This window comes from Zalophus californianus, chromosome 7, assembly GCF_009762305.2.
Source record: "Zalophus californianus isolate mZalCal1 chromosome 7, mZalCal1.pri.v2, whole genome shotgun sequence".
NCBI lineage: Eukaryota > Metazoa > Chordata > Mammalia > Carnivora > Otariidae > Zalophus > Zalophus californianus.
This window is the reverse complement of record NC_045601.1, coordinates 71,914,755-71,942,743: the sequence shown is the minus strand read 5'-3', so window position 1 is coordinate 71,942,743 and position 27,989 is coordinate 71,914,755. Positions and strand designations below refer to the sequence as shown.

General features: G+C 38.6%; 1 protein-coding gene across 7 annotated transcripts; it reads right to left on the bottom strand.

Annotated features, from left to right (window-relative positions):
- Positions 1 to 1,134: 1,134 nt before the first annotated feature.
- CGA (glycoprotein hormones, alpha polypeptide) lies at positions 1,135 to 27,989 on the bottom strand. 7 transcript variants are annotated; one of them, XM_027602728.2, is made up of 6 exons: positions 27,611 to 27,989; positions 25,992 to 26,267; positions 25,122 to 25,264; positions 3,285 to 3,391; positions 1,912 to 2,096; positions 1,135 to 1,478 (listed from the first exon to the last, which is right to left on the bottom strand). In XM_027602728.2, coding segments are annotated over exons 3-6 (372 nt in total). In that variant the 5' UTR covers positions 25,124 to 25,264; positions 25,992 to 26,267; positions 27,611 to 27,989; the 3' UTR covers positions 1,135 to 1,400. The 7 variants fall into 7 exon arrangements, with proteins under 7 accessions (XP_027458529.1, XP_027458530.1, XP_027458532.1 ...); XM_027602729.2 differs by lacking the exon at positions 27,611 to 27,989 and adding an exon at positions 27,145 to 27,218; XM_027602731.2 differs by lacking the exon at positions 25,122 to 25,264.

Genomic DNA, 27,989 nt, shown 5'->3' with positions numbered 1-27,989 from the left:
CAATGTGCCAACACTTACTGGACACTAAATAAATGTGTAATAAACGAGTGAATGGACAAATGAAGTAATATCTTCATATGATTTTCTTAAAAAGTACATGCACTCATTTTAATTTTTCATCCTGACACCCAGTGTGTTTACCAACCTGTTAAGAACTAGCTTTTCACTTAGAAATGGAATCTTGACAAATTGATGATAATTGAAATTATTTTGAAAACCTTATCTATGACCAGTGTGGTTTTTTGTTTTTTTTTTTTAAATTTCAGGCTCCTTTAGGTGTAGAATTTTTTAGTGGCTTTGATCTCTTCCATAGCTAATATAGTTTAATGTATAAAACCATGATCCTCAGAGGAAGGGCTATCTCTTTTTTTAAGTGTAAATATTCAATAAATGTGGCACTGCTTTTAAGCATTTGGCTATAACTACATAAAATTTTACTAAAGTAGAAAGCTTGGCACCCCACCTAGCACACAGTGAGGGCTCAGTGAGTACTTTGCTCATCATTTATTCATTCTCTTCTAGGCTTGAATGTGGAATGTAAGAGCCAATGCCTCTGGAATATCAAAGCAATGCCCAATTTTTAGTTGAGGACAACAATGCCCTTTCCTTAGCCACCTTTCAATTATAACCTAGTTGCCAGGGACTAATAAAATGTACTCTTTTTTTGGCTAGGTATAAGCCAAGTGGATAGAAACTTCAGGCTGGGGAGGATTTTGTCTTGCTCAAAACTTACAGCAGTGTTCTCTAATGTTTTTTCCTAATTTTGCACACCTCTCCCAGTAGAAAGTGTCTGACCAAACATCCTCAATGTATGCATAATTATTTATTTATAAATGTTACACACTTATTACCATACTAATGTATATGTACTTTTCTTAAAAAGTCATCAAAGGGGTGATATAAAAATGAATAGTGGTAGAAGTTCTTATGTTTTCTTTCCTCACCCCAACAGATTGTTTCACAACTAGCCCACTGATTAGTTATAAAACTAGAAGTCTTGGTGGAATCAATGTTCTTTGGGGTCACTGAGTACACGGAATCCCAGCTTACCCATTGGCTCACTCCCTTCAATTAATCTTATCAAAAGTAACTGGCTTTAAACTTTTAAGAAAAAATTAGAATCCAATGATAGAATGATGATTTAAAAGGCTTTATTTGCAGAGGAACTAACTTTTTATGGTCATGCTAAATGCTGTACTTCACTCCAAATGAAAAGAACTAGACTTCTGATTATACTGTAGGATAAAGAGAAAGGCAATAAAGCTGCAGTATCCTCGAAGCATGCCAAAAGGAGTATGGTAAGGAAAAAGAGGGTTTTATCTCACAAGGCCATAAACACTGAAAAAATTAATTTTTCACTCCAGGAAATCAGCAGTCATCAACATGCTCTTTGCAAAACATTAAGATTTGTGATAATAACAAGTACTGCAGTGGCACTCCGTGTGGTTCTCCACTTTGGCATTTCCCATCACTGTGGCCTAAAGGGAAAGGGAGAAAAAAAAATGGATGGATGGATGGATGGATGGATGGTTGGATGGATGGAGGGACAAAATTGAAAAATGTTAAATAAAATTGTCTGTAGCCAGCTGGACTAAATAGATGCTTGTTCCATTTGCACATTCTCCATTTCAGCTAATATTTCACTCTAAAAGATTAGGTTTGCACTGTGTGTGTATGTTATACTCTCTTCCAACCTACCCCTCATCACCTCCACAGCTGTTCCTGTCATTCTGAATAAATCTAGCCTGTCCCCACAAGGTTACTTTTGATTTAAGGGGACAAATCCCTGTACCAATGTCAAGCGAAGGATGGGTCATTAGACACCTCTGACATTAAACCCCATGGATATGTTCTGGGAACATTTCTCAGGTTGGACTGTTAGAAAACTTCTGGGGCCCTCTAAGTTCTCACCTTGGTAAATGCTTTGGCCACACAGCATGTGGCTTCTGAGGTGATGTTCTTTGGGACCAACATTGTCTTCTTGGACCTTGCTGGAGTGGGATATGCTCTGGAGAAGCAGCAACCCATGCATTGATAAATTGGGGCACCCAACTTGGAGAAGTATTTGTTTTCCTTTAGCTTGCATTCTGGGCAGCCTATCACCAAAAAAGGCAAAGAGTAAAATAATCCAAAAATAACTCAAAAAGAAACAGGAGCACCTGGCTAAGGTGGTGGAGCATGTGGCTCTTGATCTAGGGATCGTAAAATCGAGTGCCACGTTGGGCATAGAGTTTATTTTTTTTAATTGAAAAATAAATTTAAAAAAAAGAAACTGAATTTTCCCTGATTATGAGATGGTAAATATTCTTTTTCCATTGGAAATAGAAGAAAAATAATAAACACTTTTTGGCTGTTAACTTTCATTCATAGTATCTATTTGTACTGATTATACTTATTTTCACAGGAAATAATTTTTGCAGATACGCATGGGAGATCTCAAGAGTAGTAGCTTCTCACATAAACATAAAAAAAAAAAGAGTAGTAGTTTCTGTCTCTTCAACCATGGATTCTCTATCCCAATGCCAACAGCATGCTTATAGGGAGCACAAAACTTGACAGATGAAAACACCATGCTCATCTGAAAGGAGAATTTTGCCCAGAGGCAAAATATTTTCCCCTTTAGAACATGCTATTGTTTTCCCCCATGGAAACTCCAAATATTGACAGAGAAAAATATGTCAGAATTAAGAAAGCTTGGTGAGTGGAGAGCCTGATATTAGATGGAGCATCCGCACTTGAGAACTGGGATTAAAATATTATCAATTGTCTAAGAAAAACCATAACTAATAGTAGCTCACAGTTTCATAGCATATGGAATTATATCAGCTACTATATGAGATTTTTCAAACAATACAGCAAAACAAATGTACTGCATAAAATGGTTTTGTTTTTCTCACTTGTTAACTGATGTGAAAATTCATCTACAAAGGCAATGTTAAAATCTTCTCAAATCTTCTAGGAGAAATGTAAAAAAAAAAAAACTGAGCTAACTGAATAAGGAGCATTTTCTGCTTATAAAACTCAAATAAAGAATAATAAGGAATATAGTTCAGATGAAAATGTACATGCTGCTATTTAAATGGACATGTTAGATAAATTTTCACTATACATTTTCTGGACCTAATTTAACTTTATGTTTACAATCTAAAAGTGCCCGGATATATACCCAGCAGCAAAGATTTATATCATCTGAAAAGGAGGTGGAAATGTAATTAATGGAGTTATTGATGTACATCTAGGAATGTGTGTTTTTCCTATCACTGCAAATCCTTTTGGTCACATACCCTGCATTGCAAACTCTCCATCAGGAAAGGAATGGAGAATATGCAGAAACACAGACAATGTGGCCAGAATGACAGCTGCATATTTTCTGTAATAATCCATGGCTCTCCTGCAAAACAGACAAGGAAAACAAAGTTACTCTAAAATTGGCTTACCGGTCATAAAAACAACTAGTAGGTTTAACATTACTACTAATAATAGTCATCAGTGTCTTGACCCCTTAGCTTACAGCTCCAAACACACTCTGGAGCCATGTAAATAAGAAAGCAATTTTTCCTTAGGAAAGAGCTAGGGAATCAAATCTTTCCATTTCACATATAAACTAATAGAATTGGACTTGATGCTAATAAAAAATTATCTTTTTAAATATATCATTCTGCTAAGCCTCGGTGTGCTTATTTGTAAGACATGAAACTTAAACTAGATAATGTCTAAGAAGACAGAGAGAGAGAGATAAGCTTATGCAAAATAGATAAGCTTATATATGATATATAAAATGTATAAGCATTTGAGTTCATCCTTCCCATTCCTACATTCTCAGGTGGGAGAACAGAAGGTAAGGACAATGTCTTTCCTGCTTTTTATTCACCGGTGGTAGTGAGCTCTAAGTCTCATTATCAGTGTGCAACAGTAAATGCTAGCTCAGCAATGTGGCAAGAGTAGACAGCAGAGAATGTTTATCAAAGTTTTCCTAAATGCATTTCTTGACTTATTTATACCTGTAGATACAGCTTTACCTAAACATTTTGAGTGCATAAGATCAGGCTAGCCAAGGTCAGCTGTGATTGACCGTATCCAGCATTGACCTCACCGCACCTGAGAAAGGGGTGACAGGGAATTGGATTGTATCCCTACATATCCTACAAAAACTTCATATAAGATAAAATGGGCAAGTTTTTATTCCTATTTTTTAAGTGAAAATGTTATGGATTACTCATGTTCATACCATGAGAGATAAGATGAACAGAGCATCAATTACCAATAAAAAGACAATTCAGAACATTTAAAGGAGAATTAGCACCAACTTTACAGAATCTCTTTTAGAAAATAGAGGAGGAAGGAATAGTTCCCAACTCATTTTTCAAGGCCACGATTACCCTGACACAAAAACCAGACCAATTCAGTGTGAAAGAAAGAATGAATGAATGAACGAAAGAAAGAAAACGAAAGACCAGTATACCTCATGAAATTAGATGCAAAAATTTTTTTAAAAATCCTGAACAAAATAATAGCAAATTGAACCCAGAAATGTATAAAAAGATTTATATATGACCAACTGCAAATAATTCACATATGCAAGGTTGGTTCAATATTTGAAAATCATTTACTGTAATCTACCATATCAATAAGATAAAGAAGAAGAAAATCATATGATATATCAGTTGACACAGAAAAGTATTTGACAGCATTCAATACTCTTTCATAATAAAAAGTTTCCACAAACAAGAGTCAAAAGAGTTTTTTCAACTTGATAAAGAACATTTACAAAAAACCTGCAGCTGACATCATACTTAATGGTGAAAAACGAATGTTTTCCCCCCAAGATCAGCAGCATGGCAAGGATGTCCACTCTCACCTGTTATTCAGTATACTACTGGAAGTTCTAGCCAGTGCAATATGGCAAGAAAAAGAAATTAAAGGCACACAAATTGAAAGGGAGGAAATAAAATTATCTGTATATGTTAAAAAAAAAAAAAAGGAACCTATAGAAAAGGTCCTGGAACTAATTAGTGAGTTCAACAAGATTGCATGACATAAGATCAACACACAAAAATGAATTGCATTTCCTCATACTAAAAACAATAATGTGAAAACAAATTTAAAACATAATACCATTTACAATTGCTCCAAGAAAATAAAATACTGGGGCACCTGGGTGGTGCAGTCGTTAAGCATCTGCCTTTGGCTCGGGTCATGATCCCACGGTCCTGGGATCGAGCCCCAATCGGGCTCCCTGCTTGGCGGGGAGCCTGCTTCTCCCTCTCCCACTCCCCCTGTTTGTGTTCCCTCTATCACTGTCTCTCTCTCTCTGTCAAATAAATAAATAAAATCTTTAAAAAAAAAAAAAAGGAGAGAAAATACTTAAGTTTAAATCTACCAAAATATATATAGGACTTGTATGCTGAAAATTATGAAATAAATTAAAGAAAACCTAAATAAATGGAGAGAGATATCAGGTTTATGAATTGGAAGACTCAACATGGTAAAGATGTCAATTATTTACAACTTGAACTTTTTATTGAATGAAATGCCTATCCAAACCCCAGAACAGCTTTTGTAGACATAAACAAGGTTATTGTTGAAAGGCAAAAGATCTAGAATAGCTAAAACAATTTAAGAAAGAAAGTGGGAGGACTCACTATTCCCAGTGTTAGGACTTAGTATACAGAAACAGTAATCAAACCTGAGTGATATTGGCAGAGGGATAGATACATAGACCCGTAGAACAAAACAGAGAACCCAGAAATAGACCCACACAAATATGGCCAGCTGGCTTTTGACGAAGATGCCAAAACAATTTAGCAGGAATTCAACCTTTTCAACGATGGCTGCCGTACAACTGGACACCCACAGGCAAACAAACAAAAATTGAATGTAAACCTCATACCTTGTATGAAAATCATTGAAAATGAATTATAGACAAATGTAAAATGTGAAACTATAAAATTTTATTAAAAAATAGAAAAAAAATTGGGGGACCAAGGACTAGGTTAAGAGTTTTTAGAGTTAACAACAGAAATATGACGCATAAGAGAAAAATTAATAAATTGGACCTCATCCAAATTATGGGTTAATCCTTTGTTAAGAAGATAAAAATACAAGGCACAGGCTTGAAGAAAATATTTGCAAGCCACATATCCAGCAAAGGGCTAGTATCTAGAATAGACAATAAGCTCTCAAAACTCAACAGAAAAAAATCCAATTAGAAAATGGGTGTTGCAGGGGCACTTGGGTGGCTCAGTCTGTTAGGTGACTGACTCTTGGTTTCCACTCAGGTCATGGCCTCCGGGTCATGACATTGAGCTCCGCATCAGTCTTTGCACTCAGCAGGGAATCTGCTTGAGATTTTCTCTCTCCATCTCATCTACCCTTCCCCCTACTCTCTCTCTCTCTCTCTCTCTCTCAAATAAATAAATAAAATCTTTAAAAAAGAGAAAGAGAGAGAAGACAAAAATGTGTTTTGCAGCAGAAAGGATATCTAGATGGCAAATATGTACAAGGAAAGCATTTAACATCATCAGCCATTAGTAACATGCAAATTAAAACTACAGCGAAATAGTATATATCCATCAGAATAACTAAAACAAAACATACTAATAATACCAAATGCTGGTATGGATGCAGAGAAACAGGATAATTCAAACATTGTTGGGGGAAAATAAAATGAAAAATCATTTGGGAGTTTCTTTCTTTTTTTTTTAAGATTTTTATTTATTTATTTGTCAGAGAGAGGGAGAGAGCGCACAAGCAGTGGGAGCAGAAGGCAGAGGGAGAGGGAGAAGGAGAGGGAGAGAAGCAGGCTCCCCGCTGAGCAGGGAGCCCGATGTGGGACTCGGATCCTAGGACCCTGGGATCATGACCCGAGCAGAAGGCAGACGCTTAACAACTGAGCCACCCAGGCACCCCATTTGGGGGTTTCTTATAAAACTTACCATATAACCCAACAGTTGTACTCAGTCATTTATCTCAAAGAAATGAAAATTATGTTCATACAAACCTTGTATACAAAGGTTCAGAGCAGCTTTATTTATAATAGGCAAAAACTGGAAACAGTCCAAACTGCTTTCAATAGATAAATAGCTATAGAAGCAATAGTACATCCACACCAGCGAATACTATGTGGCAACAAAAAGAACACATATTGATACATATTGATACATATGCAAGGCAGATGGATCTCAAGGATATTGTGTTGAGTGAAGGTTGCATGCTGCATGATCCCACACTTATATAACACTCCATATAATAAAATAAAATTAGAGAGATGCCAAATAAATCAGCAGTTTTAAGGAGTTAGTGCTGGGGAGGGAGTTGAGGCGGGGATAAGTGTGGCTATAAAGAGAGCCACATGGTGATGGAACAGTTCTGAATCTTGATTGTGATATTTGTCACGCTATTGTACACATGGGATAAAATTGCATGGAACTACACACACATTCACACACACGTACACGCACACACACACAATACCAGTGAAATCTGACTAAGCTCTGTGGATTGTACCAAAGTCAATTTCCTGGTTTTCACATCCTACTACAGCCAGGCACAGTATTATCTTTGGGAGAAACTGGCTAAAGTATACCCAGGACTTCTCTGTACATAATTATGCAACTTCTAAATCGATAATTTTTCAAAACAAAAAGTTTATTTTAAAAAAAGGCATTCTAAAATAAGATTTAAAATTGCATGAGTCAAAATTTGTGGTTATTTTTCATGCAGATTGACAGAATGAGGCCATATTTTTGCCAAAGGTTTATATCAACCTATACATCTTTTAAGAAAAAAATTGTCAGCAGAACTAACAGTTTATAATATAGAAAAACAAACCGTATAAATATAGGTAAGGCTAAAACAAAGGTATGTTATTATTTCTCCCTGACGTATATACCTATACATAAGTAATTATAGGTGTTATTTATCTCCACACCTAATTAGCACCGAACAAACATTGTTCTAAGTTGGTGGTTCTCAAGGTGTGATCTGGGGACTCTCAACACTTTTCAGCGAGTTTGTGAGGTAAAAATGATTTTCATAGTAATTCTAAGATACCATTCACCTTTTTCGTTCTCAGTCTCTCATGAGTCTTCAGAGAAATTTTCTAGAGGCTACGTGACGTGCAATTGCAACAGATGGAGTAAAGATGCACATGGGAATCTAGCTATGTTCTATTAGGCCAGTTTTTCAAAAAAAAATTATAGAAAGATAAAACCATGCCACCTTTCTTACTAATTTTTTTGTTTTGGAAGTTGTCGTTTTTTTATAAATGTATATTTGTGTCAACATGTGATGGGTTAATTCTTACTGTTTTAAAATGAATACATATGTTAAAACTTTTTCTAACATTTCTAAATCAGTAAATATTGAGAAATATAACTCCATAAAAAATTCTTTGGACTCTTCAACAATTTTTAAGAACATAAACAGTTTCTGAGACCAAAAAGTCCGAGAATCACTGCTTAAGTGATATACAAAGCCACAAGGAAATTTTCAGAATTGAAACCGGTTTCCTTTTTTAAACTAGTATCATTTTTGTGCTTTGATATTGCAGCTCATATATTATGAAAATTCAGCATTATGCAGCGAACAATTATATCAGAATTAATTCAGAGAGAAACATTTATAACAAGATTGCAGAATGTGAGAGTATGAAGTCAACGCACATTTCAGAATCTGCTTTATGAGAAAATGAAGAGAAGATTGAAAAAGCAGAACCGAAGTCACCATTGCTGTAGCTTTCAGTAACAGAAGTGAATTTATCTTTATTTTAAAAAGAAATGGGATTAATCAAGCAGAAAAGGATTAACCTTCAAATCTTGAAAACATTTTAATAAATATTTTTATCATTCTGATCACCTTTAGGTCCTTCTGTTTTGGAATTTGGGAGAAAAATATCAGGACAGGAAAAATAATTACATTCAGCTGGGATTTATGCTATTTTGCACAATATGCTCAATCTAAACCAGAGTTCCTCACCTCAGCCTCTCTTGGCATTCCGAGTGAGTGCCTTGCAGACATCACAGACTCTGTACATCTGACCCCACGGTGCATCTCCAGGGTGCCCTCAACATGCTCTTACCTCCCTCCACCTGCCACATCAGAATGGTGGGAGTCTGAGGGAATGTATGTTCTCTCAACTTGGCCGGGAAAGCCTCTCTCCTCCATCTCAGTCCATCCACCTCAGTCCTTTAAGGAGCTGCCCAGCCGCCAGCTTCCCCGTGAAGGTTTCAAACAACCCCAAAGCCAGAATACATAATTCTCTCCATTGCATCCACCTACTGCTTTGCTTAGAATTCTTAGATGAAGTTCCGCAATCGCCCTAACTCTAGCCAGTTATGGACATGTTGGTCTCTCCATTTCTGCAAAAACCTCCTACGGGTAGAAACTGCCCCTCTGATCCACCACCATCCCCGGCCTAGAGTCTTGCACAGAGTAGATGCCATTATGTTGCACTGGGACTTTAGAACAGCAATAATAGTATCGACCCAAAGTTGCTAATGTAGAACTGTCACGAAGGAACAAGATAACTTTTGAATGGGGACTTAGAATAAATGTTTAATAAAGTAAAATAATTTCAAATAATAAATTCATTAGAGACCATATGTTCTCACAGAATTCCCTAATTTGTAGCTGGCTAATATGTGAAACTATAAGTGTTAAATATGCCACAGATAGAAGCCATGCTATGCTAAGATATAAAAGTCATAAGAATTAAAAGAAAGCATCCGGGGCGCCTGGGTGGCTCAGTGGTTAAGCGTCTGCCTTCGGCTCAGGTCATGGTCCCAGCTCCTGGGATTGAGCCCTGCATCAGGCTCCCTGCTCTGCGGGAAGCCTGCTTCTCCCTCTCCCACTCCTCCTGCTTGTGTTCCCTCTCTCGCTGTCTCTCTCTCTCTTTCTCTCCATCAAAATAAATAAATAAAATGTTAAAAAAAAAAAAGAAAGCATTAAGCATACGTAAGAGCTTCAAGGTTTAAATTGGGTGTCTCATCTCTGAGTTTACATCAAACTATATGTGTGCACAAATTTAAATTCTTGATAAGACTGAGGAAAAGAGAGCATTCTTGAAAGTATAAAAGAATATTATTGCCAGAATTTAATATTATTATTTCATGTTTTCATATTATCTATTGTGATTATATATAATGAATATATTTAATGATTTACGAAATAGGTAAACTCTCTCCCAGTACACACAAGCTAGCTAGCCAAATAGACCAAGTATCCTATACATACACACACACACCCTGTATGTCAAATGGGGTACAAAAATGGACACCCCACTTTTTGATGTGGATGTGGCACACATACTCTCATGCTACAGAGGTAATTTAGTCTAAGATACTTTTGTGGCATTCTTTGGAAATACAGCCCGCTATCACATTAAAACTTAGGGGCAATGAATAACCAGGGGGCTTCTCTTTGCAGCTCCTCTGCTCTGTTTTTATCACAGGAAAAAATCCCTGGGGCGCCTGGGTGGCTCAGTGGGTTAGACATCTGCCTTCGGCTCAGGTCATGATCCCAGGGTCCTGGGATCGAGTCCTATGTCAGGCTTCCTGCTCAGCAGGGAGTCTGCTTCTCCCTCTGACCCTCCCCCCTCTCATGCTCTCTCTCTCTCTCTCTCAAATAAATAAATAAAATCTAAAAAAAAAAATCCTTATAAAGTTAGGTGCCTGTCTATTGACAATCCTGGCCTGTCTGCCAGAGTATGGAAAGACCTCAAGGCTAATTAAATGTTTTTATACACTTATATATGGGTAGATGAGTGTTGTACAGATCTGTACACACATGTATGCATACACACGCGGAAATGTACATATACACAAAAGGTTGCTCCAAGAAGATTACAAGTGTTTGGTACAATGTGACATCCCGTCCTTCACTTGCAAGGATGCTGCCGTTGCTCCCCCGCCCCCCCCCCCCCCGCCAGAGAGTAAGGGTTTCAGGTTTTCTCAAGGTGGTGATGGCAGGGGTGACTCATCCATACTCTCCACACCCAGAAGCCCATCTGACTCATAGCGCACTTTTGAGATGACTGGCTAAGACTAGAGGCACTGTTCTTTGTTAACAAAATGGTAGAAATCTAACTGACTTCTAGAGAGTTAGTTAACCTAAGGTTTCACCTCATTAGCCCATCTAACCCAGCTAACTACCAAGGAGAGGAAAAGTCAGCTGCCTTCAGTGAACAGTAACTAAGGAAAGGGAACCTTTAGAGTAAAGTCTTTAATCCCTGGCACGTTGCCTGGCATGAGATAGGTATTCAGTAACTGTTTATTAAACAGAGGATAGACCTGTTGGTTTTGCGTCTTGCCTGGTGAGAGAAGCTAGGCATAGCTCACCTTGAGGAAAGATCTGAAGGAAGAAAGTCACAAGGGAAAGTAGAATGTTTGGAATCCATCATCCCACAACTTCCACAGAGTAGGCTCACCTCTGAGTCACCAGCTGAGTGACCACCTCTGTTTCCAGGTGGACGAATTTAAAGAGCTTGGGGCCAGTAGTAAGGAAACTCGGCTTGGAGTGACCCTGGCAACTACTGCACTCTAGTTGCAGTGTGTTTCAACCTTGTTCTCGTAATGTGTTCTGCACCGCAGGTCCAGCATGAGTGTCGTGCATGATCCCATGCTCCAGCCCTTAGCCTCAATAATCCTCCAGGTTCCCAGTTCTTCCAACTAGACATTCAGACATTGCTTCCAGGCACCACAGAGACCTTCAGACCCGTTAACACATTCACTGATAGTTTTTCCAAAGGTGGTGCTGTGGATGGCTGAGCAATTGGGGGGACAAGGAGAGACTGGTTAATGCTCCCACAATCTGTCCCCAGTCATCTCATCCACTCTTTGATATAGATAATTACTATTTTCTCTATCTTATAAAAAGATGGGTTGGGGGGCACCTGAGTGGCTCAGTCAGTTAAGTGCCTTTGGCTCAGGTCATGATCCCAGGGTCCTGGGATTTAGCCTCCCGTGGAGCTTCCTGCTCTGTAGGAGTCTCCTTCTCCCTCTCCCTCAGGGCACCCCCCCAACTCGTGCTTGCTCTCTCTCTCGTGCTATCTCTCACAAATAAATAAATGAAATCTTTAAAAAATAATTTTAAAATAGAATAAAAATAAGTAAATAAATAGACGAGTTGGGGATACTTTGACGGGAGCTCAGTGCTGTTAAGCGCAAAATTTAAGGTCCAAGTTGAACACTTGAAAGGTTTGAAGACTTTGAATAAGCACCTGCTACATGTCAGGCACCGTGCCAAGCACGGATGACACAAACTTGAATAAGATTCTTGCTATCTGACCCAGATACAAAAGCAAGTAACCATGAGAGTGAAGAATGCTGTCATGAAAGTATTTGTCGACACTGAGGCATTTGCTGGGTGGAGGACATGAAAAAGGAGAGACAACAAGCAAATGAGAATAAAAAACATCTACTTGACCGAAAGAGAATCTCTCCAGCAGTAAATACATATTTTAGTGTTTTGATATTTGTGCAGGAGTTTCATGGATTCAGTAGTCCCCACAATTTATGAAGCAGCTACAGGTGGGCAAACAGTGTGCCTCAGAGTGCCCCAGGATCCAGAGGAAAATAAGCCAAGTGGAGTCACACAGCTCAGTGGCAATATTTGGGATGGGATTTCCGTCCATCAGCCACTTAAGAGCATTTTGTGCCTCTTTCGCTAAGGCTGCCCACCTGCCATCCAGACTGAGGAAGACCCGGAACCTTTGGGGGCACGTGAGCCACGGCCAAGGCCGCCTGGACAAGCACTGGAAGCACCCAGCGTCCAGGGTCATGCTGGTGCTTCCATCAGCGGCACAGGATCAATTTCGACAAATAATACCCGGGTTACTTTGGAAAAATTGGTATGAGGCCTGACCACTTAACGAGGAACCAGAGCTTCTGCCCAGCTGTCAACCTTGACAAACTGTGGGACCAAGTCCGTCAGCAGACTCGGAGGAAATGCAGCCAGAAACAGGACTGGAGCTGCTCCTATCATTGATGTGGTGCGATCTGACTACTGTGAAGTTTTGGGAAAGGGAAAGCTCCCAGAACAGCCTGTCATGGTGAAGGCCAAATTCTTCAGTAGAAGAGCTGAGGAGAAGAAATGGGCGGTGGGGGGGAGTGGGTTGTGTCCTGGTAGCTGGAAGCCTTGTGGAGGGAGAAGGTTTATTAAATGCCAAAAAGTGCTTTACAAAAACAACAACAACAACAGTGCTTTCACAAAATCTTTAAAGGGAGCCAACTTGTTTTCCAGATGAAATGGGGAGAAAGAAAATGGAAAAAAGGGGTCCCATGGACAAGAGAAATATACAGCACAACTTGTACAATTTATGCTTTACAAAAAACAGAGGTTTCCATAAAGAAGCACCAAACAAAAGATGACCTTAAGATAGTTATCTTAAAAAATATTTATTTTAAAAAGAAAGGGAAAAAGCAAGCAGTAATTAGAAGAAAACTGAAGGGCTTATGGATTTATGAAAATGATTTTAATCCCTTTATGACCATTCTTTTAACTATATTTTAAGAAGTTTCTTTTATTAATTGAATAAATTTAAGGGGGCTTATAATAAGATGCATACTTTCTACTTTAATTGTTACTTAAAAGCACTTTACAATGTTAACTTAATTATGGAATTAAAATCTTGGTTTTTCCATTACCCTCTGGTTTTCCTAGCACATCAGCATTTTTTAAATTGTCTGCATACTAAATCAATTAGAAATTTTGATAAGACAGACTCTATGCACCATAAACTATTGTTCTAAATGAGAATGTCAAATGTTTGTTGTTTTAAGATACCCAATTTTTAAAATTAACATTATTGGAGTAATAAATGCTGGCAGGAGTAAAACATTGGGTAGTATCAATTTAGCACTCAGAAAAGTAAAATACCTGAAAGCTAGAAAAGTTTTATATGGAGCATTATTATAGTAATATAAGAATGTTTCTTGTAACTTTTAAGATTTGTGCATTGTATTTTGTTATGTTTATCTGAGCTATTTTTATGCAATCTTTTGACACACCAAGCATCATTCCCATTTAAAAGCATTAAAGCATAAAAACATATTTCATTTGCCTTGAAGTTTTTCAATAATACAACAGAGAGGCCAGGATTATTGATTTCTCTTCCCTGGCACCTTATTTTATAAGGATTTGTTTTTCTGTGATAAAAACAGCAGAAGAGCTTCAAAGAGAAGCTCCTTTGTTGTTCGTTTGCCCTAAGGTTTCATTTCTATGGCAGGTTGTACTTCCCAAAGATGGCAACAAAAATATCTCTCAGCCTACATTCCTTCTGTACTATGACTTTGCCATTTCCACGTCAAAACACAGTGTATCTAGGGGCGCCTGGGTGGCTCAGTCAGTTGAGCATCTGCCTTCGGCTCAGGTCATGATCTCAGGATCCTGGGATCGAGTCCCGCATCGGGCTCCCTGCTCAGCGGGGAATCTGCTTCTCCCTCTCCCTCTGCCTGCTGCTCCCCGCTCATGCTCTCTATCTCTCTCTCAAATAAATAAATAAATCTTAAAAAAAAAAAACAAACCCACAGTGTGTCTATTTTTGTACCCCATTTGAGTGAGGTAGGCCCTCTGACCACTGAAACCAATAGAATATGGCAGGAGCAACATTGGGCCAGTTGTTGGCTGTATCCGGGCCCTCTCCTGGCAGTTCTTGCTTCCTGTGTCTTAGAAAACAGTTGCCATATAGAAAGTGCTACTACTTTGAGACCACCCTACGATAAGAAGCCAAGCCACATGGAGAGAGAAAAGAAGTCCAAGAAGTAAGAAATGAAGAAGCCATCCTAGATGACCAGTCCAGTCGAGCCTCCAGAGGACTCCAACCCCAGCCACTATCTGATCGCAAATACATGAGAAACTCGAGTTAAAAACTGCCCAGGTGAGCCCGGGGCCACCTACAGAACCATGACAGAACAATAACTTGTTGTACCAACTAAGTTTTGGGGTAGCTTGATGCACAGCAATAGATCACTGGAACAATTATCTATTGCTCTCTCATAACAAAAATTTTTCCTCCAGCGTCTGAAATATAGGACCCCAATCTTGCCTTTCTGCTTTCTCTTCTTTCTACTGTCTCCTTACTTTTCCTCTGTGGGAGGTTATGTATGTAACACGTATTCAGTTACTCTATTTGGGAAATGTAGCAACGTGTGAAAAAAAATTTGGAGTTAGCATTCTACACAGTATCTGCAACACTGATTTCGGGAATAATAATAACTCTCTGCTTTAAAAATAATTCCTACATTTAACGGAGCACTTGCGTGTGCTAGATGTTCTTTTGGGCACCTTGAACACATAAATATATTCAATACTCATGACAGTCTTGTGAAGCAGTCTTCTCATTTTGGCAGATAAAGAAATTCTTGAGGCAAAGTAACCCAGACAAAGTCACAAAATTTGTTGCTCGTGGAGCCAAGATTTTAGAATATCTCTTTACAATTCTAACTCCAGGCTCTGAACCACACTTCACTATACTGCCTTCAAATCTTTATATTTTACAATGAAGTTCTTAAATGATTTTTTCAGATGGTATATCCCTAAATAAGATGCTGACATTTTTTGTTTAGAGCAACATTATGTTGTGTCAGCTTAAATATAACTTGTCCATGTAATTTTTTTATTTTACATATTTATCTGACTTTACCTTCTTCGGAACAGCCTTAAGAAAGCTATTTCATTTGGATAAAAAGTTCATTTTATACCTGATCAAGTATGAGGACTAGTGTCTGAGTGGGGGAGAAAGGGGGAAAACACTGGTTTTCACGTACATTCCTTTGTTTGATTCTCTCTATACCTCCATGAGGAAAGCATTATTATGGCACCTATTTCATAGATTGGAAAACTATACTTCAGAAAATTAAAGGGATCTGCCAAGAGCACTTGGAAAGTAATCTGATCCTAAGATCATACTTTTTCCACCTGTACCACCCCTATGGCCCAGAAGTACTTAGTTAATCCATTACTACCTTTAGGACATTGATTTACATATAGATCATGTTGTTAACAATGGTCTTTTCGGGCGCCTGGGTGGCTCAGTTGGTTAAGTGACTGCCTTCGGCTCAGGTCATGATCCTGGAGTCCCGGGATCGAGTCCCGCATCATTGGGCTCCCTGCTCAGCGGGGAGTCTGCTTCTCCCTCTGACCCTCCCCCCTCTCATGCTCTCTCTCTTTATCTCATTTTCTCTGTCAAATAAATAAATAAATCTTTAAAAAAAAAAAAAACAATTGTCTTTTCTAATTTGATTCCCAATATTGCCCTTGATTCCACACTCAGTTCAGCCTAAGCCCCCTCTAAACACTCTCTTTGTCTTAGACCCCAGCAGATTAAGGATGCTAGAGCATTTTTATAATGTTATCTCTGAGTCTGATGAACCAAGAAATTGCCAGATTACTTTGTGCAACATTACAATAGGTAATGCTGAAATGTTATACACCAAAACCAGAATTTGCAAAGATCATAAATTGATACCAAACTACTCTAGGATTCACAATCTGTAAAAATAGAAGTTTGGTGCTATGGGTCGTACTGTTCTCAATGGAAATATTAATTGATTCCTGTACATTTTCTCTTTGTGAAAGCAGATTATCTTGATCTTTTTTTGAACAAGATTCACATTACCTTCTAATTTTGCTATTTCTATTTTCAGCTCTTACTTTGAGTTTTCATGTAAATTTGAGTCCCACATTTATAAGAAATGTACAATGAAACCGAGAATCTGTTCTGGAACATAATCAATTGCTTTTGTAGCATTGTTCACATGCTACCCTTTTCAGCAGGAAATGGTAAGAAATATGACTCAAAATTTCAAAAACTCTATTACTGCAAAAAGAAGAAAAAGAAAAAAAGAGAGAGAAAAGAAACTTAAACCAAAACCAAAGTTAAAATTGAAGGGAAAGCACATGAGCTTTCCATAAATGGTAACTGTTCTTATCTTTTTTTAAATATTTCAAGACTATAGCAAAGTATTACAATGCAACTTGGATGACTAATATTTTAAATAATTGATTTGGTGTTAGGTCAAGTAATTATTTAAAAGACATCGTCAGAAAATTAAAAAGATTCCTCTGATCTAACATAAAAAAATCTTATTTTTGAGTGGGAAAAGGATTGTAAGTGCTTAGGAAATAAAAGTTCCTGTGAAGTTTAAATGGAGTTTCTGTATTCCCAAGGGACCCATAATTCTTCCATGTGCCCAAATCCTGTTCCTCAACACTAATAAAGAGGGACAAGAGAGCACTTTTATTTTCTAGTCTCAGTTTCCCAGCAAGCTGCCATTTCAACTCGAGCTCATGTAAATATAACTAAGGTTAGCAAAAGTTTCCAGAAACTCTCATTGGAACACACCCAACTAGATTTGGTCAAGGGAGTCCAAAATTACAAAGTCATCAGTAATAACTGAAAAATAGCACTGACTCTTATTTTTGTAGTGTTTTATGAAACAAGAAAATGGAAAGAAGGTTGTCTGAAAATTGTCAGTGTTGCTGTATTCAAGTCTACAGGAGAACATCTATTGAAAAGACCAGTTGTTAAGCGTCTGCCTTGAGCTCAGGTCATGATCCCAGAGTGCTGGGATCGAGCCCCGCATCGGGCTCCCTGCTCGGCGGGAAGCCTGCTTCTCCCTCTCCCACTCCCCCTGCTTGTGTTCCCTCTCTCGCTGTGTCTCTCACTGTTGGATAAATAAAATCTTAAAAAAAAAAAAAAAGATACCAGAAGCTATGGTCATTCGGCTAAACAAGTGAGCTGCTCTATCACTGGCCAGATTGAAGATATAGCAATACATCATTTAAAAACTGATTTGGGGCCCCTGGGTGGCTCAGTCGGTTAAGCGTTCGACTCTCGATTTCAGCTCAGGTCATGATCTCAGGGTCCTTGGATCCAGCGGAGGAGAGTCTGGCTCCCCACTCAGCTGGGAGTCTGCTTGAGATTCTTTCTCTCCTTCTCCTGGCCCTGCCCCCACTCACACGCTAGGTCATGCTCTCTCCCTCTCTCTAAAATAAATTTAAAAATCTTTAAATAAATAAACAAGTAAATAAAAACTGATGGTAAAACAATAGCAGCAACTTATATAATGTCTATCCTCCTTCCACCTGACCCCTGTAAGCCACTGAAACTAGTATCTTTCAAATGACACCCAGTATTTCTTGAAGAAAATTTTTAGATACTGACAGGCACTTGCAGATCTCAGCAGGAGACATTTGGTTTCTGGTTTCCATTAGATAACATCTTAGCCTGTGATCACAGACCACAGTTCTGCAGACTTCCACCCAATTTAATCATGAGTGCTGAAAAGAGAATGTGTAAATGTCTGTTCTCTCTCCTCATTAAGGCATACGCCTAGCTGACCTCTACTAGAGAATATTTTACTCCTCACTCAATTAAAATCCCAGAAATTGTTTCATTCATATTACCTGCCTCCGGACTTTTTGCAGGATGTGTTCAGGGCAGTTGATTGTGGATCTGAAGAGGGATTTTAGCTTTGCCTTGTGTTTTCTCAGTAACTACAGTTAATAAAGTCCTCACTTGTCTTTTATACCAGCAGAGTAATAAAAACTGCGTGTTCCCACCTGCATCTAAGCCCAGGGATCAACAGTAAATTCCACCCAATGATTGAATGGTCCTTCATGTAATTACCATGACATCAATTTGATCTTATCTTGTTTCAACCCTTAGATCATTTTTTGTTTTGAGCCATTTTCAGGCGGTGGTGACTGCAAGGTCAGCCTATGGAAAGAGAGTACACTCATTTTCTACGTAATTTTATCAAGACTTACACACAACATCCTGAAAGTTGACACTTTCCTATAAACAAGACTCTATGAGCATTACATTTAATTAGCTAAGTACCTGATGTTTACTTAAAACAGGAGAGGAACTGTAAATTTCAGATAATAGATACAGAACATTACCAGACTTACATTATTCTAGTGGGAAACAGAAAAATAAAACACATACCTATTTAGATTTTTCTAACCCATTACTATGTATTTGGATTTGTGATAAGGATGCATAGAGAAAGTATGAGATGGTTCTGAGGACTGATTAGTTCTCAATATTGTGCCTTTTTTCCTTTTTTTAATTTCACATTGGTAAAGCTCAGTTTCCTCCTAAACAACAACAACAGAATACATGTTACAACTTGCCAGCTATTGGATACTTAACTCCAATATTCCCAATCCATGTCTCTCTCTAAAACTACCCAGCTCCTCAGGATTCAGCTCTGGCTTTTATCGAGAGATTGTGATCCTTCCAAGGTTCCTCTCTCCATCTACTCTGCTCAGTGCCATTTCTGTAGGAATTGGCTATGAAATACACTAGCAAGGACCTCCCCAGGGGAGGGCCTAGAAGATCTGTAGGATACAAAAAGCAACTCTTGCTTCACATAAAGACACAGACCAAAGAAAGCAAAGTTGTTCTGTGATTTATTATCTGTGATAAGTTGATTTGTTTCAGTTCTTACACCTTTCAGATTTCCATTATCTCCTTCCAATGGTTTCTCTTAGGATCCACTCTATCCATTCACCTTTTTCTGGTGACAATTGTTGTCACCGTTATTCATGAATTTCTATCATTTACATCTCGAAGGATTCACAGTACATTTTCAAAGTAGCAGACTTCCTGTGGAAATCTTGAGCCTTTATAGCTTCAGGGGAAGGAAATCTCTCTAGTTTCACGCATAGCCTCCTTTCCCTCCATTCAGACATTTTGCTCTATTCTCTCCCTTTCCTTTGTGCCTTCTTTTGATTCTTCTTTCTTTTTTATCTGCGTGAGTAAGTAGATATGATGCTTCTTGTCTTCTCTTATTAAATTATTTTCATTTGGTTTATGATTTAGTAACAGATTTCATTTTTATTTCGTGTTTCTGTATAAGAATGAGGAATATTAGGGATTCATATGAAAGTTCTTATAGTATTTTTAAAGTTTACAGTGCTTTTGTATTTTTTTTTTAAACATGATGTGGCAAAATAAATAAATTAGACAGAGGAGTTGTCGAAACAGTCCCTTCTGCCTGTGACCTCTCCTTCTCCCCAGACTCCCGATTTCCCTATTCAGGAGTGACATTTGAATCACTACATTCTGCACCTGAAACCAGTACTACGTTATATGTTAACTAACTAGAATTAAATAAAGGCTTGAAACAAAAAAAAAAGAAAGGAGTGATATTTTTAGTTTTTATGTTTCTGAATTTATCCTATGTATATATAAGTAAATTATACATAATTCCCATTCCCCATCCAAATTCTCTTTAACATGAAAAACAGAACACAAAGGTTGGAGGAAACTGAATTTGTGCTCACCATTTAGAGGCATTTCTTCCTGTTAATACAGTATAAATTATGGTTCTCCATACTTTCAAAAATGAGCATATATTACTTTTTTTGGAGCATATATTACTTTTAATTATAACTGGGGAAATGAATTTTTAGTTAATGGAGAAATAACAATCTTCAATTACAACCAGGTAAAGTACCGGTAGCGAAAATATGTTTTTAAGTCTCATTGTTTTATGTAGTTCTTTCCTGTATTATTAACAGTTCTGCCCCATACCCGGCCATTCTCCTCTTGGATAACTGGCAGGGCTGGTGGGTGAGAGAGCCAAACCACTCCTCATTCATGTATAGTTACTCCTCAGATGCTAAAATTTGGAGTGCCCCTTTCCAAGAAGGTAGACTGGCTGAAGACCCTGGGATGACAGGCCCACTAGTCACTTTTCCTAGGCAAGGTCCTGAGAGCATATCATGCTATGGAGAGTGTGTCAGGAACATCTTTGCCCAGCAGTATGACACAGTGAATTTCATACATGCTAGGTTAAATGAATGAATTTTTCCTAATGAAGTTTCATCATCTACACACTGAATTTTTTTTATTTTTATTTTTTTTTAGATTTTATTTTATTTTTTTATTTGAGAGTGAGAGAGCGAGCACAAGACGGGGGTAGGTCAGAGGGAGAGGCAGACTCCCTGCCAAGCAGGGAGCCCGAAGCGGGACTCGATCCCGGGACTCTGGGATCATGACCTGAGCCGAAGGCAGCCGCTTAACCCACTGAGCCACCCAGTCACCCCAACACACTGAATATTTTTTAAATAACCACCTTTGTAAATGTTTCATATGCTTAATTGATTTGTTTTATTAAACATAATTTGATCTTTCTAATTGAGTATGATTATCACAAACATTATGCTATAATCAGAACAGCTGAGGCATGTTAAACGCTTGCTTTCTCGAGTAGTTTATTCTTCAGTAATTTTAATAATACATGACAAGATTTTAAATTTTCAACCAATCCAAGAGTATGTATAATGAAAAATAAGTCTTCCTTCTACCCCAAAATCTTCCCTCCCATTCCCAAAGTTAATCCATTTTTAACAATTTCTTAATGTTTTCTGACATTTTCTACATATATAGACATATTTTCTGAGGTTTTACTGTGTCAGGGAACAAGAATTCCTGTCCTTCAAAGATTCTTTTAGCTGGACTAAGAACCAAATTAACATGAGACAGATTAACAGGAGAAAATCAAATTAAATAGGCATACATACAGGGAATCCACATAGACATGGAAACTCCAAAGACAGGCAAAATGAAGTATATATGTCATTCTGAACTAAGGAAAAGGAGATTAAAGGGGTCTGGGCGATAGTGGTCTGGGACTTCAGAGAGAGGGGCCTGGGTCTTGAGAGGAGAGGAATGCACTTTACGGGGTGATAAGAAGAGCAGATATTTAGTAATTAGATGTTTGCCCTACCATATAGATGGGCCACTCAGGTAAAATTTGTCTCTGTGAATAACCCTTATTCTGGGAAAGACTCCCAATTTAGATTCTTCTATGTGGTTAAGGGAGGGACAAAGTTTCTCTTGAGCCCACAGGGTCTCAAGTGTCTTCAGCTCAAAATAATCCCCATGCCAAAGCGGCACATTCTACAGGGGGCCTATACTTGAACCCCTTCAACTATATAGAAATATACACATTGTTTAGTACCCTGACTTATTTCTATTTTTTTAAAGTTTCTTTACTTAACTTATTTATTTTAAGTAATCTCTACACCCAATGTGGGGCTCAAACTCATAACCCTAAAGATCATGAGTCACATGCTCTTCCGACAGAGTCAGCCAGGAACCCCTTTCCTCTTTTTAAACTTAATGATGTATTTTGGTGGTTTTTTTCCACATCCAGATATGCAGATCTAACCATACTTTTTAAATAGCACAAAGTATTATGGACTATAAATTATTTAACCAGCCCTCTGTTAATGATCATTTGCATCATTTCCAGTTTTTAACTATTACAAACAATGCTATAAATATCATCCTTGTTCTGGTTGCATGTACAATTATAGTTCTAGAATACATTTTTAGAAGTGCAATTGGATCAAAGAATATGAGTGTTTTAAACTTGTATAGAGATTGCTCAAGTGCTCTTCACCGTTCCTCAAAGCCAATGTTATAAAATATGTTAGTTTTTATGAAATAGATGAAAAATAATCTTATTTTCATTTGCATCTATGTAATTTTGAGCAGGGTTAAACGTCATTTCATAAATTACAGTTTATTTATGGGTTATTTTTCTATGAAAACTGCCTGTTCAAAAATCTTTCTCAAGTTGCTAATTCCATCTTTAATTTTAAGCTTGAGTTTTGACTCCTTTATGATATTTTTTAAAGATTTTATTTATTTATTTGACACAGAGAGAGAGAGTGAGAGAGAGAGAGCACAAGCAGGGGGAGCAGCAGGCAGAGGGAGAGGGAGAAGCAGGCTCCTGGCTGCGCAGGGAGCCCGATGCGGGGCTCGATCCCAAGACCCCGGGATCATGACCTGAGCCGAAGGCAGCCACTTAACCGACTGAGCCACCCAGGCGCCCCGATGATATTTTTATCATACAATGGTTTATGTAGGCAAAGATATCTATCTTAAACATTTAGACTTGTTGGTTTTATGTAATGCCAAGATACTAAAAAGAAGCCTTCGTTTTTTACTCTAGAATGTGTACTGCATTATTTATTTTCAGTTTAGATCTTTAATTCACCTATAACTTTTTGGGACTAAAGAGTGAAGTAGAAATCCAGCTTCTTTTTAAATCTAAATGCCAAATCAGTTGTTCTAATACCATGTAGGAAATAACCAATCCTTTATTTTTCTGGACTAATTTGAAATGCTACTGAATTCTCAAATATTTGGGGTCTAGTTTTGAGTTCTCTATTGTGACTCATATCAATAAAAATTGTTCTGTAAATGATAATAGATGTCTTAAATTTGTTAAGGTAATTGAGTAGTAGATTTCATTATTTAGTGACTATCTACCAAGTGTACAGAGTACATTAACAACCAAAGAGAAACTAGATGTAAGTCATATCCTTAAGTTGCTAACAATCTGCTTGCTATAAATTGAGGTATTGGGATTTTCCCTCAACATCCTCATCGACTTGTCATGAAGCTACTAAGACAGAATCTTGATTTCCTAACCTCCATTCGACTCTTTGATGCTATGGGGCTACATTTCTTGCCGTATGTCCCATTTTTCATTGATAACCAGAATTTTCAGGCTGTTTAAGATCCGATTCCTGGGTCCCATCTGAGACCTACTGCATCCAAATCTCCGTTAGTTGAACCGAGAAATTTGCATTTTGTGTACCAAAGCTTGAAAACCATGACTTTACAGCCTGGTTTCATAAGCCAGAAATGTAGTCAAGGAACAAAATGGTTTGTTTTCATCTTCAGCTGCCCCTATAGTACAACTAAAATGAAAATGGTAAAATCATTTGAAAATGGTAAAGTCATATGTGAGCCTCCACTCTATACAAACAGCTGAGACACGCAGCAGTGGGAATCCACGAGAAAGATCACCCAAAGTGCCTAACAACTACCCCATGGTCACAGACACAAAAACAGCACCAGACAGTTTTTGGGTTGAGATAAGGTTTTTAATCAGCACAGCAGGTAGGGTGACTGACAGGCTGAAAGAACAACGTGAGACGTGATGTCTAACACATGCGGCAGCCACGAAATCTCCCCAGAATTGATGGACAAGAAGCAGACCGACTTGACACATGCAAAGCAGCCAAGAATATTCTCTACTATTTCAGTCAAAACAGCATAGCCTAATCAATAATGCAAACATCCTGTTTCTCAGGCTAACAACCTCTGTCACTTGAACCCTCCGAAAGATAAAGAAACGGCGGGTACAATTATGCGTAATCTTCCTCTAGTCTGAAATGTCAATAGACTAGGCAAATAAGGCTGTGGAGAAAAGGGAGGACAATCTCACAGGTGAAAAGTAATTTGTTTAACATTTTCCCATTTCTTTCGCTTTGCACAGATCTCCTTCCGCTCCCATCACAGAAAGCTTTCAAGGATGGGCTCTCAGCGAAAAGCTTCACAGGAGAAGTGGGTTTTGCCCCAAACCAATGGTACTGATAGAGAGTTCAGTTATATTTATAGTGCAGCATGGGAGGGACAAATGAAGCCCAACAGAACAGAACTTGCTACCCCAATTTTGCAGGGGACAGCTTGGGTAATTAGATGTCATGTGGGTCTGCCTAAGGCATCCCTGTCCTAAAGGGCTTAGCTAGTTTGCCATGAGAAATAAGGGTGCTACATTTAGAAACCTGTCTATATTCCTTCCGTGGCTGTATAAACGGCCCTGTGCAGCTTTAGAGGCAGTGAAGAACCTGGTGGGAGGGAATCGGAGCCACTTTTATTAAGTAAAGGAGATTTCCTTTAGACAAGGTTTTTGTGTGGGTAACAGAAATCCCATTATTCCTACAACAAGGAGGAACCAGCAGAGCTGCTTGTCCTGGCCTAAAAGCTTGGCTGCTGTTCAAAAAAAAAAAAAAAATACATTTAAGGAAAAAAGAGACCCTGTCACAAACATTACCTTGATATCCCTCTCCCCACATACTCAACCACCTTGGAGCTCAAACTGAATTGGAGGATGGAAGGATTCTGTCTACTCTCAGCCTCTAATTGCTGTCACACACTCATTGGGGCTGATGTGAGTCCCAGTCATCATTCACTAGGGGACTCTGCCTCCCACAAAGGTGCCCCCCTATTTTGCCAGCCTTGTTGAGACATTATGCATCAGCCATAACCCACCAGCCCTTCTCCACACCCATATGTTTCCCATACTCACATCTTCAGGATAAATGTACTCTCTGGGATTTGCGGACCAGTTGGGAAATAGAGGTAAAGATTTCCCCCACTTCATCCTTCTCTATACCTGATCAGGTTCCGTGGGAGCTGTTTTAACTTGGGTCACTCTCTGAAACACTAGAGCTGGATTCCAAGGGGAAAAAGAATAAAGAGAAGAAGGAGGAGTGGGACGTAAAGAATTTGTATATACCTGAAAATTGTCAAAAGAATAGAATGCCATAAAATATAGCATTAGAACTGTTGATAAAGAGATGGAAAAAATCAGCGTGGAGATTGACACCTAGAATTCAGAGAACTGAGACAACACAATCTTTATCTGAGTACGTGGCCCCCTCTCCTTAACCCCCAAAATACTGTATTTTTTTTAATAAATTTTGTTTGGGGGCACCTGGGTGGCTCAGCCCGTTAAGCATCTGCCTTCGGTTCAGGTCATGATCTCAGGGTCCTGGGATTGAGCCCCACATCGGGCTCCTGGCTCAGCGGGGAGTCTGCTTCTTTCTCTCTCCCTCTCCCTGTGCCCGTCCCCACCCCGCTCGTGCTCTCTCTCACTTTCTCTCTCTCTTAAATAAATAAATAAATTTTTTAAATTAAATAAAATTAATTTTATTTTGAAAGTTACTTGTATCCTTTGCAATATAGTCTGGATATAGTCCCAGAACTAGGGTTGGAAGCTCTGACCTCAAGCAAAATCCATACAGAACTAGTCTTCTCTCATGATTTGCCATGAAATCTCTATTCCACACTTGGCCTCATTGTTGAGCTTCATGCCAGTGTCTTATTTCAGTGTACTATATATTGCTGTGTAACCAATCACCCCAAACTTAGCAGCTTAAAACATATATTATCTTACGTAGTTTCTCGGGGTCAGAATTCTGGGAGCCTCTTAGGTGGATGGTTTTGAATCAGGGTCTTTCATGAGATTACAGCCAAGCTATCAGAGGGGGCTACAATCATCGCAAGGTTCAGTCATCTCAAGGCTTAGTCGGGGAAAGAATCCACTTGTAAACTCATTCATGTGGCTGCTGGCAAGCCTCCATTCCTCAATGGCTGCTGGGCAGGGACGGGGTGGTTACCATTACCACGTAGATGTCTCCTTGGGGCTGCTGACAAAGGGTAGCCGGCTTTCCTGAGAGAGACAGAGAAAGAGAGAGAGAAAAAAAGAAGACACCCAAAACAGTCACAGCCTGTGAGGATACAGAGTAATTGGAACTCTCATACATTGTTAGTGGGAATGCAAATGGTATGATCACTTTAGAAAACAGTTTAGCGACAGTTTCTTATGAAGTTAAATACATAACATATATTTATATATGATCCAGCAATCTCTCTCCTAGGTATTTATTTAAGAGAAATTAAAACATATGTCCATGCAAAGACCTGTATGTGAAAATTTATAGTCGCTTTAAGCATAATAGCCAAAAACTAAAAATAATTCAGTTGTTCTTCAAGTAGTGAATGTATAGATGAAGTATGGCACACCCATAAATAGGGAAGCTATTAAGCAGTAAGAAGACATGAACTACTGATACATGCAACACATGAGTGAAACTCAAAATCATTTTGCGAAGGAAAGAAGCCAGACACAAAAGGCTGTACAAAGTATGATTCCATTTATATGACATTCTGGAAAAGGCAAAACTATAGGGACAGACATCAGATTAGCATTTGGGGGATGGAGTGAAGGGATTGACTCCAAAGACACACAAAAATTTCTATATCGTGAGTGTAGTGGTGTTTACATGACTGTACATCTTTGTAGATACTCAAATCAGACATCTTAGAAAAGATGGGATTTTATTGTATGTAGATTATACATCACTAAACCTGACTTTAAAAAATAATAAACATAAAGGTAGGAAGGACATTTCTTCAGAGGTAACACAAGAGAAAAGGTATGGAAGTATGACAGTATGGTGTGAGCAAGAAAGAGACAATATTACAACACTCAACATTACGAGGACATAACATTCAAAGCAAGGGGTTGCAGGCAGTGAAATCCTGACCTTTTCACATGCATCTCCAGCTTCCACCTCAAAGTCAATATATCCAGCACTGCAGCCTGCTTCCCTCTCTCCCCAGAAGAGCACCATCTTGCCTGTTGATGATGTCATCTTCCTAGTCACTGAACCTCTAAAGCTCAGAATCATTCTTGACTACTTCCCTTACCTGTTTTACCAAATCCATGCTACTCTCTTGCAATGCCATGTTTTTGTGGTATTTATGGGGGCAGCAGTCGTGCAATGATGACAGTAGTGATTTTCTTTTTTTTTATTTAAATTCGATTACCCAACATATAGTACATCATTAGTTTTTGATGTAGTGTTCAATGATTCATCAGTTGCGTATAACACCCAGTGCTCATCACATCACGTGCCTCCTTCATGCCCATCACCCGGTTACGCCATCCCCCCCCACCCCCTGCCCTTCGGTAGTGATTTTCCATTTCCCTCATATACCATTCTTTCTTACCTCACCGCGGTGATACAGTTCAGGCTTTTATTTCTTCTCACCAGGCAGCCCTCTAACTGGTCTTGGTGCATCTGGTCACTCTCCCTTCTTGCCAGATGAGGCTTCTAAAGATACCAACCTCATCCCACTATGTCCTAATCAAAAATGCAAGGTCCTTGTCAATGAAAAGACCCTCTCCAATTGATCCCAATCTGCTTTTTAAGTTGATTCCTCAATACACCTAAGTCAACAACCTGCTTCAGAGCCAGCCAGCTTGAGCGTTCATTCCCACCGGTGTACATTTTCAGATCTTCCAGTTCTGCCCAGGTGCCAACTCCTCTCCTCTCCACATATTTAACTCCCCCCTGTCCGCCATGACCCAGCACAAATCCTGCCTCCC

What these genes read in the sequence shown, in the direction of transcription:
- CGA (XM_027602727.2), bottom strand. Translation starts at nt 27,681, where the DNA reads ATGCACCAAGACCAGTTAGAGGGCTGCCTGGTGAGAAGAAATAAAAGC. An exon ending in TGGAGAGTTTGCAATGCAGG is followed by an intron (nt 2,097 to 3,284) that starts GTATGTGACCAA and finishes TTTTGGTGATAG; the next exon opens with GCTGCCCAGAATGCAAGCTA. An exon ending in TGGCCAAAGCATTTACCAAG is followed by an intron (nt 1,479 to 1,911) that starts GTGAGAACTTAG and finishes CTTTCCCTTTAG; the next exon opens with GCCACAGTGATGGGAAATGC.